The 12606-nt window shown below is 33.2% G+C and overlaps 2 protein-coding genes across 2 annotated transcripts; both read right to left on the bottom strand.

Moving 5' to 3' along the window:
• Nucleotides 1-8038: 8038 nt before the first annotated feature.
• On the bottom strand, nt 8039-9355 carry LOC134705649 (uncharacterized protein F54H12.2-like). Its single transcript, XM_063564369.1, has one exon. It carries the CDS (start codon nt 9353-9355, stop codon nt 8039-8041), a length of 1317 nt encoding a protein of 438 aa, XP_063420439.1.
• An 834-nt stretch (nt 9356-10189) lies between these two features.
• Nucleotides 10190-11368, bottom strand: LOC134705648 (uncharacterized). The gene has a single exon (XM_063564368.1). It carries the CDS (start codon nt 11366-11368, stop codon nt 10190-10192), a length of 1179 nt encoding a protein of 392 aa, XP_063420438.1.
• Nucleotides 11369-12606: the final 1238 nt, after the last annotated feature.

Genomic DNA, 12606 nt, shown 5'->3' with positions numbered 1-12606 from the left:
GGTTGTCATGTATGGGACAATAAAACAAATCAAATGATATAATCAGGGAGTACGTGGGTCATTATTTCCATCCTGTTTGAGAATTTGTAAACGGTCGAGTCCCCCACACCTTAACCACATATATGGGACAATAAACAAATCAAATGAGATATATGGGGATTCCCTGTGATCACCCCACCCACTCCTGTTTTAGAACATGGAATTGGTCGAGATCCCAATCCTTAACTATATATATTTATGTATGAGAAAATAAAATAAATCAAATGAAATATAGGGTGAGTCCCTTGGGTCACCCACCCATACCTGTTAGAGAACTTGGAAATGATCGAGATCCCAACCCCAAACCATATATATTCATCCCGCCACATTTTTTATGTATGTGCATGTCCCAAGGCAGGAGCCTGTAATTCAGTGGTTGTCGTTTGTTTATGTGTTACATATTTGTTTTTCGTTCATTTTTTTAAACCAGAAATATAATGCCCCTCTACTATCGTAGGTGGGGGCATACAAAAATTAATAAATAACACTCATAATGCTTAGAATGGTTGTCCTCGTGCAACACAGTTAATAACACCATATAGGAAAAACAGAACTCATTTTGTCATAAGACACTGTCAAACATCCATACATACTATCCACACTCATCTGTGTCCATCTTGTTTTTTTTTTACATAAATAAGGCCGTTAGTTTTCTCGTTTGAATTGTTTTACATTGTCTTATCGGGGCCTTTTATAGCTGACTATATGCGGTATGAGATTTGCTCATTGTTGAAGGCCGTACGGTGACCTATAATTTTTAATGTGTGTGTCATTTTGATCTTTTATGGATATTTGTCTCATTGGCAATCATACCACAACTTCTTTTTTATATCATGTATAACAAATATAATAAGGTTTATGGCGAGTCCCTGGAGGTCACCTCACCCTTCCTGTTTGAGAACTTGTAAACGGTCAAGATCCCCACTCCTAAACCGTATTTATTCCTGTTCGTCATTTCAAAAAGATTTGAATGTCATACAAGATCATTCTCCTATGCGTCGCATATGTATATATATCACTTTACTACTCTTAACCAATGTGTACTGGACTTTGTCCAATGTCAGGCTTCAACGTGAATGACGAATTGTTGGAGCTTTATTTGGGAGACTTCGTAACGGAATCCCGTTACAAATAGTATGTTTATTATAAAATTTTATTGGTGCATAAAATGAGACTAGGTTAATTGAATTTACTTTAATTATTTTAGGAATTATTTCTGGGCCTATCACAATTTTTAACCGGATTTTTGTGACAAAAATGTCGGTTATTGATTTGGGGATGTACGGCGGGCGGCCGGGCGGGCGACAACCAAATGTTGTCCGTGCATTTACTTATGAACCATTCAACCGAAGCTTTTCAAATTTTAATATGTTGTTACAGACAACAAAATGAAGGTCAAGTTCAATAATGACGATTTTGACTTTTACCGTTCAGGAGTTATGGTTCTTGAAAGATAGAAAAATGGCATTTTCAGTCGCGTCATTGCATTTACGCACTAACTGTTCAACCAAAGCTTCCCAAATTTTAATATGTTGTTACTGATGACAAAATGAAAGTCAAGTTCAATAATGACGATTTTGACTTTTACCGTTCAGGAGTTATGGTTCTTGAAATATTGAAAAATGGCATTTCCAGTCGTGTCCGTGCATTTACGAATGAACTGTTCAACCAAAGCTTCCCAAATTTTAATATGTTGATACTGATGACAAAATGGAAGTCAAGTTCAATAATGACGATTTTGACTTTTACCGTTCAGGAGTTATGGTTCTTGAAAGATAGAAAAATGGGCATTTTCAGTCGTGTCCGTGCATTTATGCATGAACTGTTCAACCAAAGCTTCTCCAATTTCAATATGTTGTTACTGATGACAAAATTAAGGTCAAGTTCAATAATGACGATTTTGACTTTAACCGTTCAGAAGTTATGGTTCTTGAAAGATTGAAAAATGGCTTTTTTAAGTCGTGTCCGTGCATTTAATTACTCGTGAACTTTTCAACTTAAGCTTTTCAAACTTTAATATGTTGATACTGATGACACAATGGAGGTCAAATTTGATATTGACGATTTTTACTTTCACCTTTCATCAGTTATGGTTCTTGTAATATTGGCAGGACACAAATAAATGTTAATAACTCCGGTTTGCTGTCGTTGTGACAGCCTCTTGTTATTTATGGATCATTGTTAATTAATTTGCCATTAAATAAACATAAATTTACAATAAACGAATGTCTAAATAAATGTTTGAAATAAATTGAAGCAACACTGCCACAGTTTCCATAATTACGTTTGCCTTGCTTTTTGGTTAACTGCCTACATCGCTTATAGTGCTTTGATTACTTTCTTTGGATACTCACACCGATAGTAGAAAGGTTAATTTTGTATAATTCCGTATTTGATTTTGAAATTTAAAAATCAAATGAGGCGTCATTTTGCATTTGCGCCGATCTGCACTTCATTTGCGCCGATTTTTTCTTTCATTTGCGCCGATATTTTCTTTCATTTGCGCCGATTGTTTTACAGGTAAATTACAGGTGAATAATTCAGTTCAGTTCAGTTCAGTTCAGTTCAGTTTCTTGTATATTCCTCCATTAAATGTGGAGCACTACCCAAAGGGTATAGTTTGAGCAACTATTTACACTTTTTTTTTTGTGTTTTTTTTTTAATATATAACAAGTTGTTGTACGCAATATGCCTTCACAGGTGGTAAAATTAGGTATATACAGGGAGATATTAACACACGTAATTGTTTATGTAGAATTTTGCTGTAATAATTGCTTTAGTGTAAATTTCTGATTCAACTTCGCGGGCAACATTATCAAATTATATTTCGCTATTATACTATAACATATTTAACTCGTCTCTAACATTAAGTATGATATCATGAATATTTTTCGGAGTATAATTCGATGTTCTTTAAAGAATGTTATGAATCCAAGATCCTTGGTCACAGTTTGCTAGAACATAAGAACATGCACCGCACAGTCAAATACATGTACATGCAGTAGTTATTTCACTTTTAAACTATATCCGATTGCTTACGTATCGTCAGAAATAGAAGTTACTGTAGCAGATAAGAGAATCACTTACATAAATATTATTGCAGGAAGTGAGGTTAATAAGTGCTTCGCATGTTTTGTAAACAAGCAAGTGCAGTTAACCATATGGTACCTCTGGTTAACCATTTACTGCCGGAAAGTGTATACTGTAACTTGGTCCGATTAAAACCTAGTTATAAACAGTAATGTAAAAAAAATGTGAAAAATCTTTCAAATGGTGCGCTTATTATTCGTCGTAAGCCAAAAAAACAAACTGTCGATAACAATTGACTTGCACCTTAAAACAATATTAGAAATATACGACTGACTGCTTGATTGATTGTTGATGCTTATAGCTTATTTTTGGTAGCCCGCATATATTGGTAGAGAAAGCCAAGATACCGAGTCAGAACCAACGACGTTCGCAAGGACCCTGGCAATCCAAATCAATAAAGATCGGAGTCGGATGCACCTACATGTATAATGTTGAAAATATCTATTGAACCACTCGGTAACAGGTGACACCAATGCAAATAAGAATTCAAAAGACGTTATAAAATGCGATGAAGTTTTTCCTCTTCCAAATATATTATAACATGAACAAGCTATGACCTTTATTTCAAAGGACTTGCCTGACACTAAAATTGTGTGGTCCCAAATGTTGCCTCGTTTAAACGGAGATATTCTAAAGTGTAGATACAGCCTATTACAGGGTTAATAAGACAGTAGCTAATTATATATTGGAATCGGGTGGTTATTGTTTAATATGCTATCCAGACATTTCTAGGACTGAAACATGTATAAATCTGATGAGGTGCATTTGTTTGTCATAGGAATAACAATTTTTTTCAAGGTGGTCTTTAGTTTTTCATGCATAAAACCAGTGGCCATGTTTTCCCCTCTACTGATATATAAGTATGAAATATGTTGTTTTGTTTTGTGTTTTTGTCTCCGTGATATACATTTGTAAATACAATATTGTTACCTAAGACAAACTTTGTATAATTGATCTTGCTGTAAATTTTTACTGTAGATATATACAGTTTTTTACGATTTATTGAGCAACTTTACTAGTACATTGTAGTTACATGTAACTTGAAAGTTTTCTTTGATTTTTTTGTGGATGTATTTGGCTCACAGCTTGGCAGCGAACCTCCATTATATGGCGGTTGACAATGAATCATTATTCTGTTTCACTGTCAATCTGGCATAATTCGCTGCATCAAAAAACATTTTGTTTTATGAATAGGATCATTTACTACAGATCTAGATGAACAATGTAAGGGTTTCGATCCATCACCTGTGTTCCCACGGTGATTTCCAAATTGTTTTAATCCTATCTTCAGTTACCATTATCTGTGGTAGTAATTTATATATATATATATATGACAGTACGGTTGCCATAATCAGCAATATGCGGGTAACCTCATTTTTCAGTTATATACAACATGTATAAATTATGAGAATAATAATATTAAAGGCTGTGGCCAAATACTGCCAATTTGTTGTTTGGTCTTACTAAGCATCTGGGATAATAGAATTTAAGTCCTGTACTTAAATTCAGTTATCACGGTGCGCTGTACTATTACATTGGTTGGTTATTAGTGAGTTTAAGAAAACTCAAATTTCATTGGTGGTTAGTGAACCATACAATTTGACGTCACGATCCTTTTTTAATTCGGGTCTAACAGGAGAGGCTGCTTTTAAAATAACTTGTTTTTATCAGAGGAAAATTTTTATTCAAAATCCCTCCCTCCTCCCAAAATGTATATTTATTGTAAATACAATGTATTAGAATAAGATACTGCCTGTGTTGTAATTTATAATTTCAGGTGATGTTTCAGTTGTCAATTGTTTGAACACCTATATGTACTGGCCATTGGACAGACAGGACCTGAGAAGAAGTCTATTGAAGTTATCAAACCTTTCATCAAAGACTTTGAATTTATTAGGCCTGTGATTTGCATAATTTGCTGCATCAAAAAACATTTTGTTTTATGAATAGGATCATTTACTACAGATCTAGATGAACAATGTAAGGGTTTCGATCCATCACCTGTGTTCCCACGGTGATTTCCAAATTGTTTTAATCCTATCTTCAGTTACCATTATCTGTGGTAGTAATTTATATATATATATATATGACAGTACGGTTGCCATAATCAGCAATATGCGGGTAACCTCATTTTTCAGTTATATACAACATGTATAAATTATGAGAATAATAATATTAAAGGCTGTGGCCAAATACTGCCAATTTGTTGTTTGGTCTTACTAAGCATCTGGGATAACTCAAATTTATTGTCTGGAATCTACAAAAATGTTTGTTTTTGGCCCTTAATTCCTAGACTGTTTGACCCATAACCCACAAAATAGACCTCAACCTTCTACTTATGGTATTCAATATTATGGTACAATTTCAGTAGTGTGTTATGAGACTGCCCTCCGTAATCTTTTCTACCATTTTAATTAGGGAGATTACGGAGCCCATAATCCCCTCTAATCTTCTTAAGCCAGCTTATAATCCCCTCTAATCTTCTTAAGCCAGCTTATGGTACGATTTAAAGCAGCTTATGATGCAACTTTAAGCAGCTTATTATGCAATCAATCGGATAAAGATAATCCTTATCTTTTAATCTAGATTAGATAATCCTTATCTTTTAATCTAGATTAGTGCTCCTCAATGTTTTTGTTCCTTTAAGCACATCATTGTGCAATCAATCGGATTAAGATAATCCTTATCTTTTAATCTAGATTAGTGCTCCTCAATGTTTTGTTCCTTTTTTTTTATCCCGATAAGAGTTAACAATTGCTAATTATAATCTATTTGTTTTCGGATTAGAGAACCGAGTATTAACCCTTTTAATCCTGATTAGGATAAACAAATGCTAATTATAATATATTTGTTTTCGGATTAGAGAAACGACTCTTAATTTATATCCTAGATTAGAGGAATCCCTTTTGATAATTAACCAGTTGTTTCCAGACAATGAAAATCCAATTGTTTTCGAACTTAATTAGCGGATCCTTTGTTTGAATAAAGGGAATTAATTGTAACGGAAGGAGAGACAGGCTATTTTTTATTTTTACAGGAAATACTCTACACAACAGATTGCAAGAGAGAAGAAATATTAACAAACCGCTAACTGTATTTTCTAACAAACTAGTTGAGATAAGGATATTTAAAAAAATGAAAAAAGTTTTTCTTTCTTTCTCTTTGTAAATTCTTGATATTATTTTCTTTCTTTTCTCAATTAGTTTGTTTAAAAATAAACACCTCGTTGTCTCATCTATATATAGTTTCTTTTAACACAAAATAATAACACATTTCATGTATTAATCATTTATTTAAAATATTCTAGATTGTATTTGTTTTTTTTTTTAGTTAAAACATTTAAATTGTAACCATTTTTTTCTCTTCTTTTTTATTGTAAATATACTGTTTATGTCTCGTTGCACATACATTTTCTTTTGGGTTTCCAAATTAGTTTCTGTCTTTTTTGTCTTTTTATTCCGTTGGATGTATTCATTGTCACTATCTTCACTGTATTCATCTGTTTCTTCTTTCTCCTTATTTTCTTCTTCTGTTTTCTTTTCTTTATAAGAGGTAGACTCGAATCGTACTTTGTTTGTTTTTTCGACATTCCTAAACAAACAAAGTGGAATGTCAGTAGACTTCAGAAATTGGTAGAATTGATGTATACCAGCTGTTAGTTTTCTACGACCAATTGGAACTGTTGAATCACGTATCAAGTCAACGATATGAGTGTTTGAAATAACTTTTCCGTCAATGCAAACTTCACCTTGTTCGTCCCACTTAATAGATGGTTGTTTTTGTAAGTAAAGCAAAAGTCGCAAGGCTTTGTCTTTATATCTAGATGGAATAGTGATATTGATTAACGATTGTAAATCATCATGTAACGGTTTCTGGTCATAAGACAGATTGTGTTGGTCATTGTCTCGAGGTGGAGTGTCATTTAACACCACTTCCGCTTTCGATTGATCTTCGTTTTGTTTTTGTAAGACAGCCTCGAATTTATGTTTAGGAATAAGAATCATTTCCTTCGTCATTTTAAGTGAGCAAGCACAATCTTTACTACTATAGGAATGAGATTTGATCGATACTTTAAAAGAAGTCTCTTTCGATGTAAACGTTGGGTGTCCTCGGCAGTGATTTTACGAATAACCGTTTTGTACTCAAACAGTTTCTTTTTATTTAGCGGAGATAGAGTAACGACTCCATGTAAAATGTTGTATATACATTCTAGTAGGATCTTAAATTGTTCGTTATTCATCGTTTTTATCAATGCGAGTCTTTGCTGATCCTCAGAAGAAGCCTATAAGGATAGAAAATTAACGTGTCTAATCACTAGCTTACTCATAGCTTTTTAAGTATTATTTCGGAAGAAAAACCACACAGTTCTCTCCAATGAATATATTTGTTCTAAGTAAATAAAGTTTGTCTGTGTGAGCGCTCTAATCAAGGTGTTTGGAAAGGTAAAAGTGAATGATCTCCCTTTGACATGGTTTGAGTTCTTCTTTTTTCACATATCGTTGAAATCAAAGTTTTAGTTCGAGTTTTATATGTTTGATACAAACGTATATTTTTTTATTTGGTTTGTTTTTGGTTGTGTTTAAGTTTTGATGAAAAACATTTAATTAAATGAATGTTTACCACTCTTGCACAAAATTTCCAAATTGGTTTTCAAACTTAATAAATTACCTGAAAGCAGGTAAATTACCAAAAACAATGTAAAAAAAACCTTAAATCAATGCATCAGTTCTATAGCGAAGACATTTTAAAAGACGAACAGGAAGAAAAAAAACAAGTAAAAGAATTATATTTGAATATTTATTAGACAAATAGAAATATTAAACACAGAAAAAGAAATGTCATATAATGTGGTTGTGTCATAACATAATCTAAATAGGACAAAATACAACAAACAGTATTAGGTATGAATTTAGTGTTCTACTTTGATCTGACGATTTTCCGTTATTTCAAAATAGCCAGAGTTTTCGGCTACAATGAGTAAAGAGACAGTTTCTGGTAAGGGTGATGCAAAATGACATTCAAGTCTTACTTTTCCTTGCTTTACCAGTGACAGATAGTTGGCATCTGAAAAGTGAGGTTGTAAATCAAAACAGAATAAAGCATATCCATTGTTGAAGTCCGATCTAGTTATTTCATTCCCCGCATCTCCGCCCCACTTTCCACAGTTTTGAAACATTTTAACGTATGCTGCAACATTTGTTGCACCCCTGTCTTCGTTGAATTGTAGTTTCAGAGGAATTCCATCTACAGGAACTCCATCACAGTACAAAGTTATTTGTTGCAAGTCAAAATGTTGAAAATTCCACGGATTAAGTTGATAATCACCGTTCACGGCGTTTGTCGAAGTTAGACCCATGATGATTCGTTTTGGTTTCACGTCTTGGAAAATGTTCTCCAACACTGCATTCGTACTACCCATCATAAGAGTAATATGTTTCATTACTGTTTTTGTATAGGGATATTTAGCATTCGTTGATTTCAATGCTTCCGAATGAGCAAAAATTATAGCTGGATTGACCTTAATTTTACACACTTTAACGACAATATCTTCAATGACAACATCATAGTCCGCATCGTCTTCGCTTGACATTAGACAGAAACTCGGTCTACTTCTGAAAAGTTTCAATTTTACGTCAACCATATTTAATAAGTAACGATCCATTTCAAAAAGATCGTGAAACAACATTCCTTCCATATCAAGGCTCTTAGAATTACCTATCAGTTTTTTCCTTTCGTAAAGACCCGTGTTAGTATCAAATGAGTCCATGTGTCCACTTCTGTCCTTATAAAACAACGCACTCGTTAGTTGTGATGCTTTTGCATCTTGTCCATAATCGAGTAGCGTTTTCATCATGCATTTGTACGAGTAGTTGGTATTACTTGATGATACCAGTGAACCTTGTATGTAACAGTCGACTTGAGAAAAAAGTGCATAGAAAAATCCATTTACTGGTGCCACCTTTGAATCTATAGCAATATTGTCTCCATTGCTATGTTTTACACGCAACTTAACATACAGTTTCGACCGTCTGAGATCGATGTATTCTAGTCCGTTCTGGGCACACAAATTAAATTCTATTGGGTTGTAGGCTGTTACTTGTGATGTAGGCCGACATTCTTCATACGAAATTGACTCAACTCCTAACTGGTATGGAGGTATCTCGAAAACTTCTAATTGTGAAGGAATAGCTTCTGTAAAGTTATTCTGTGATGTTAGTAAAGCCATTTTTAATTCATGTACTCTGAAAAAACGTCTCGTTTTGGTTCTCTTTTCTTTTTGCATACGCCAACTCCACTGCTGGTTGCCTTATGACTGGTCTTTCGTTTACGTTTTTTTCCTTTTATATGCAAACCCTCATCTTCTAAAGACTCTTTAGCCATTTCGACCATTTGCGCACTTGGACTAACTAGATGAATATTGTACTTTTCATTAGATTTCGACGAGGTTGACGGTGATTTTTGATTCTCAATAGGTATCATAAAAGACCCATTACGTCCGGTATTTTTAATGTGCGTTATATACGTTTTATTATTCCCCTGCACAACATTTTGATAATATTTCGACCACTTCTCCATGCTTGGAATGTACATTTTGTCTGCATTCATCGTTGACACTTCCCCTTTCTTTTTCTAATATGTAGTGTACAGGACAAACGTTGATTTAAAAATGACGCTTGTTCTCCACTTTCGTCGAAAATATGTATTTCTAAGTCGCGGATTTCAGTTTTTTTCACAGGTACGAAAATAGGGTTAGAAAAAACGTAATTCCAAGTATTGTTTGGTGTAGGAAATACACGTCGTAAAAGTGAAAACTCATTGTGAAACAGACTTACACCCATACATACGTCACAAAAAATGTATAGTTCGTGTTTGGTTTTTTTAACAGTTGAAATTTTCTCCTTGGAATAAAAATCCAAAACAGCTATTTCCCACTTTCCTTCTAAATACAATGTGTCACTTAGGTGAACCTTGAAATTTGAAGGTATATTTTCAGGATAATACTTATTTGATTGATCGTTGAATAAGAAAATAATGTGATCCTCGTCAATATCGTCGTTTGTCATGATAATGTTTGAATGTCTTCCTCGGGAATGTATTGGTTATACTTATCAGGCCAACCTTGAAACTTACATAAAAACTCGGTCTTTTCTCGCCTTTTACGCTTTTTCAGAACTTTCTCTACAACCCAGAGTGATTCATCTGATTTATCAACAGCCTGAAGTTCAGCAGAATAATATTCACCAGAAATTTCCTCATCGTTATAAAAAGAGCTCAATTTATAAATCTTGATGTTCTGTTTTTTAAATCTCCGTACAACTTTGAAGATCTCATCCGTCCATTTTTGACTATAACTTCTGTCAAAGATGTGTCGCGTATAAGCAATTCTAACAAGAGAACCGATTTTAAATTTGTAACTCTTCCGCCGTTGCAATCTTCTTTTTCTCTTCAAATCTGCTTCGGTTTTAAGTTTTTGTGGGTTTTTGGTATTTGGCCGACTCTTCTTATCAGGAGATTTCTTTTTATTCAAGTATTGTTGAACCCATACATCCGCTTCGTTTTCCGGTGTAACGTCGTTGGGTGCAATATAGTTTAGGGACCTGTGTGGTGTTGCATTGTAGCTCTTTACAAATTTTTGTAAATTGTCAATGTACCGATACGTTCTCTTTTTAGTAAAGTAACGATAAAATTTATTTTTTATGGTTTGTATCACACGCTCTGCATAGTTTGCTTTTATCTCGTTCTTAGTTACAAAATGTCGCACTCCTCTTTCCTTGAAAAGTTTTTGAACAACCTTTGACTTGAAACATCCATCAACGTCCGAGCGGATCTTGTCTACCTTTGCTGTTTGCAGAATTTTTTCAAAAGCTTTGGCTATGTCAACACCTTTTTTACTCTTTGATGGTTGCATCCAAAGACGTCGACTAAAGCAATCGATGGCAACTAGTATAAAATTATATCCAGAGTTCCATTGTGATAAATTACTTACTTGCATTAGGTCGACGTCCATTAAGTTACCAATTCCTGTTGTATACACACGTAATCTTCTAAAAGAACGCCTGGGAGTTTTTTGTAAGGAATAATTGTCTTGTGCATTTAACCATCTCTTTATTTTGTGGTAACCAATTTTTTTCCCATCCGCATTAACAATGTGATAAAGTTTGCTAGCTGAGGAAAAAGAACTCGGATTTTCTATATTGTAATAAATTGGTGTCAAAAGATTGTTCACTTCTTCATCCATCGTGTTATACTGAACTTATATCCAAACAAACGCTTGAGAAATATACATAAAAATGAGAATTTTAAAACCAGTAAACGTACAATAAAATTCTATTTACCGTCCTCATTTTACCATAATAAATAAGTGTGAACCTTTGATCACTATGCATGTATGTTTACGTCTCAATGTCTTTATTCCACTAGAGTATCACCAATAAACACTTGTTATTATTATTTAACAAAAAACAAACTACTAGTTAGAGTTGGAGAGTTTTTTTAATGCTTGTATTAATTTTCTTCTTCTAAACTATAACAAGTTGAGAATATGTACATTTTTATTTTCAAAACAAATATAAAACAAGATAAAAAAAATATATATAAAATGCAGACACACACTAAATTAAAAAAAAATAGTAAACAAAATAGAAACAGGAAAAGAAAGTAAAAAACCATTTTCTCATTTTCTGTCTAGCGAGAAAAGTATGAAAAGATATTTAAGATCATCAATCAAATTGACCAGTTGGAACATGGAGATTGGGTAACATAGCACAAATGTTTTATTCTTCTATGAAGACCACGAATAATTTATATCTAATATTTTTTTTACAGTCGTGATTTTAACGCACTTATATTTACACACCGCTTAGAAATGAAGAAAAGATTTACACAACTGCGTAAGGTCCATTTAAATTAAAGACCACTCAATTTATAAAAGAGTGTATAATTTGTTAGTATGGTTGTTGTTGTTTGATTTAATCAAAATGATTGGGTGTTTTTTAATAATAAGGTGGTTTTTTTAGTTCATACTAGTTAATCATTTACCAATGAATATGTATGTTCAATATGTAATATTTGTCACTGTAATTTTAACAAACGTTAATGATACCGATGAATATGTATGTGCTATATGTTATATTTGTCACTGTACGTTTTATACACGTGAGGTGCGAAACTGTATTCTAGTAAATCATGTGCCAATGAATATGTATGTAATATTCGTCACTGTACGCTTAACAAACGTTGTCTTTTCGTCTATTTTATCCTCGATGTTGTCAGATATTTTTTTTTTCAATTTATGAATTTGATTGTCATTCTTGTATCTTTAGCCCCTCTTTTAAGACTTGTTTCATAATTTCCATTTAATACAAATAATGAATGAGATGTTCGAGGAGCGAAAAGGGAGAATGTATATATATCTTTGTAAGTTAAAAAAACAAACATTGATTAAACTATATCATTTGTGTGAGGAAAAGAAGCAAA

This window comes from Mytilus trossulus, chromosome 2, assembly GCF_036588685.1.
Source record: "Mytilus trossulus isolate FHL-02 chromosome 2, PNRI_Mtr1.1.1.hap1, whole genome shotgun sequence".
Classification (NCBI taxonomy): domain Eukaryota; kingdom Metazoa; phylum Mollusca; class Bivalvia; order Mytilida; family Mytilidae; genus Mytilus; species Mytilus trossulus.
This window is presented reverse-complemented; position numbering and strand designations above follow the sequence as displayed.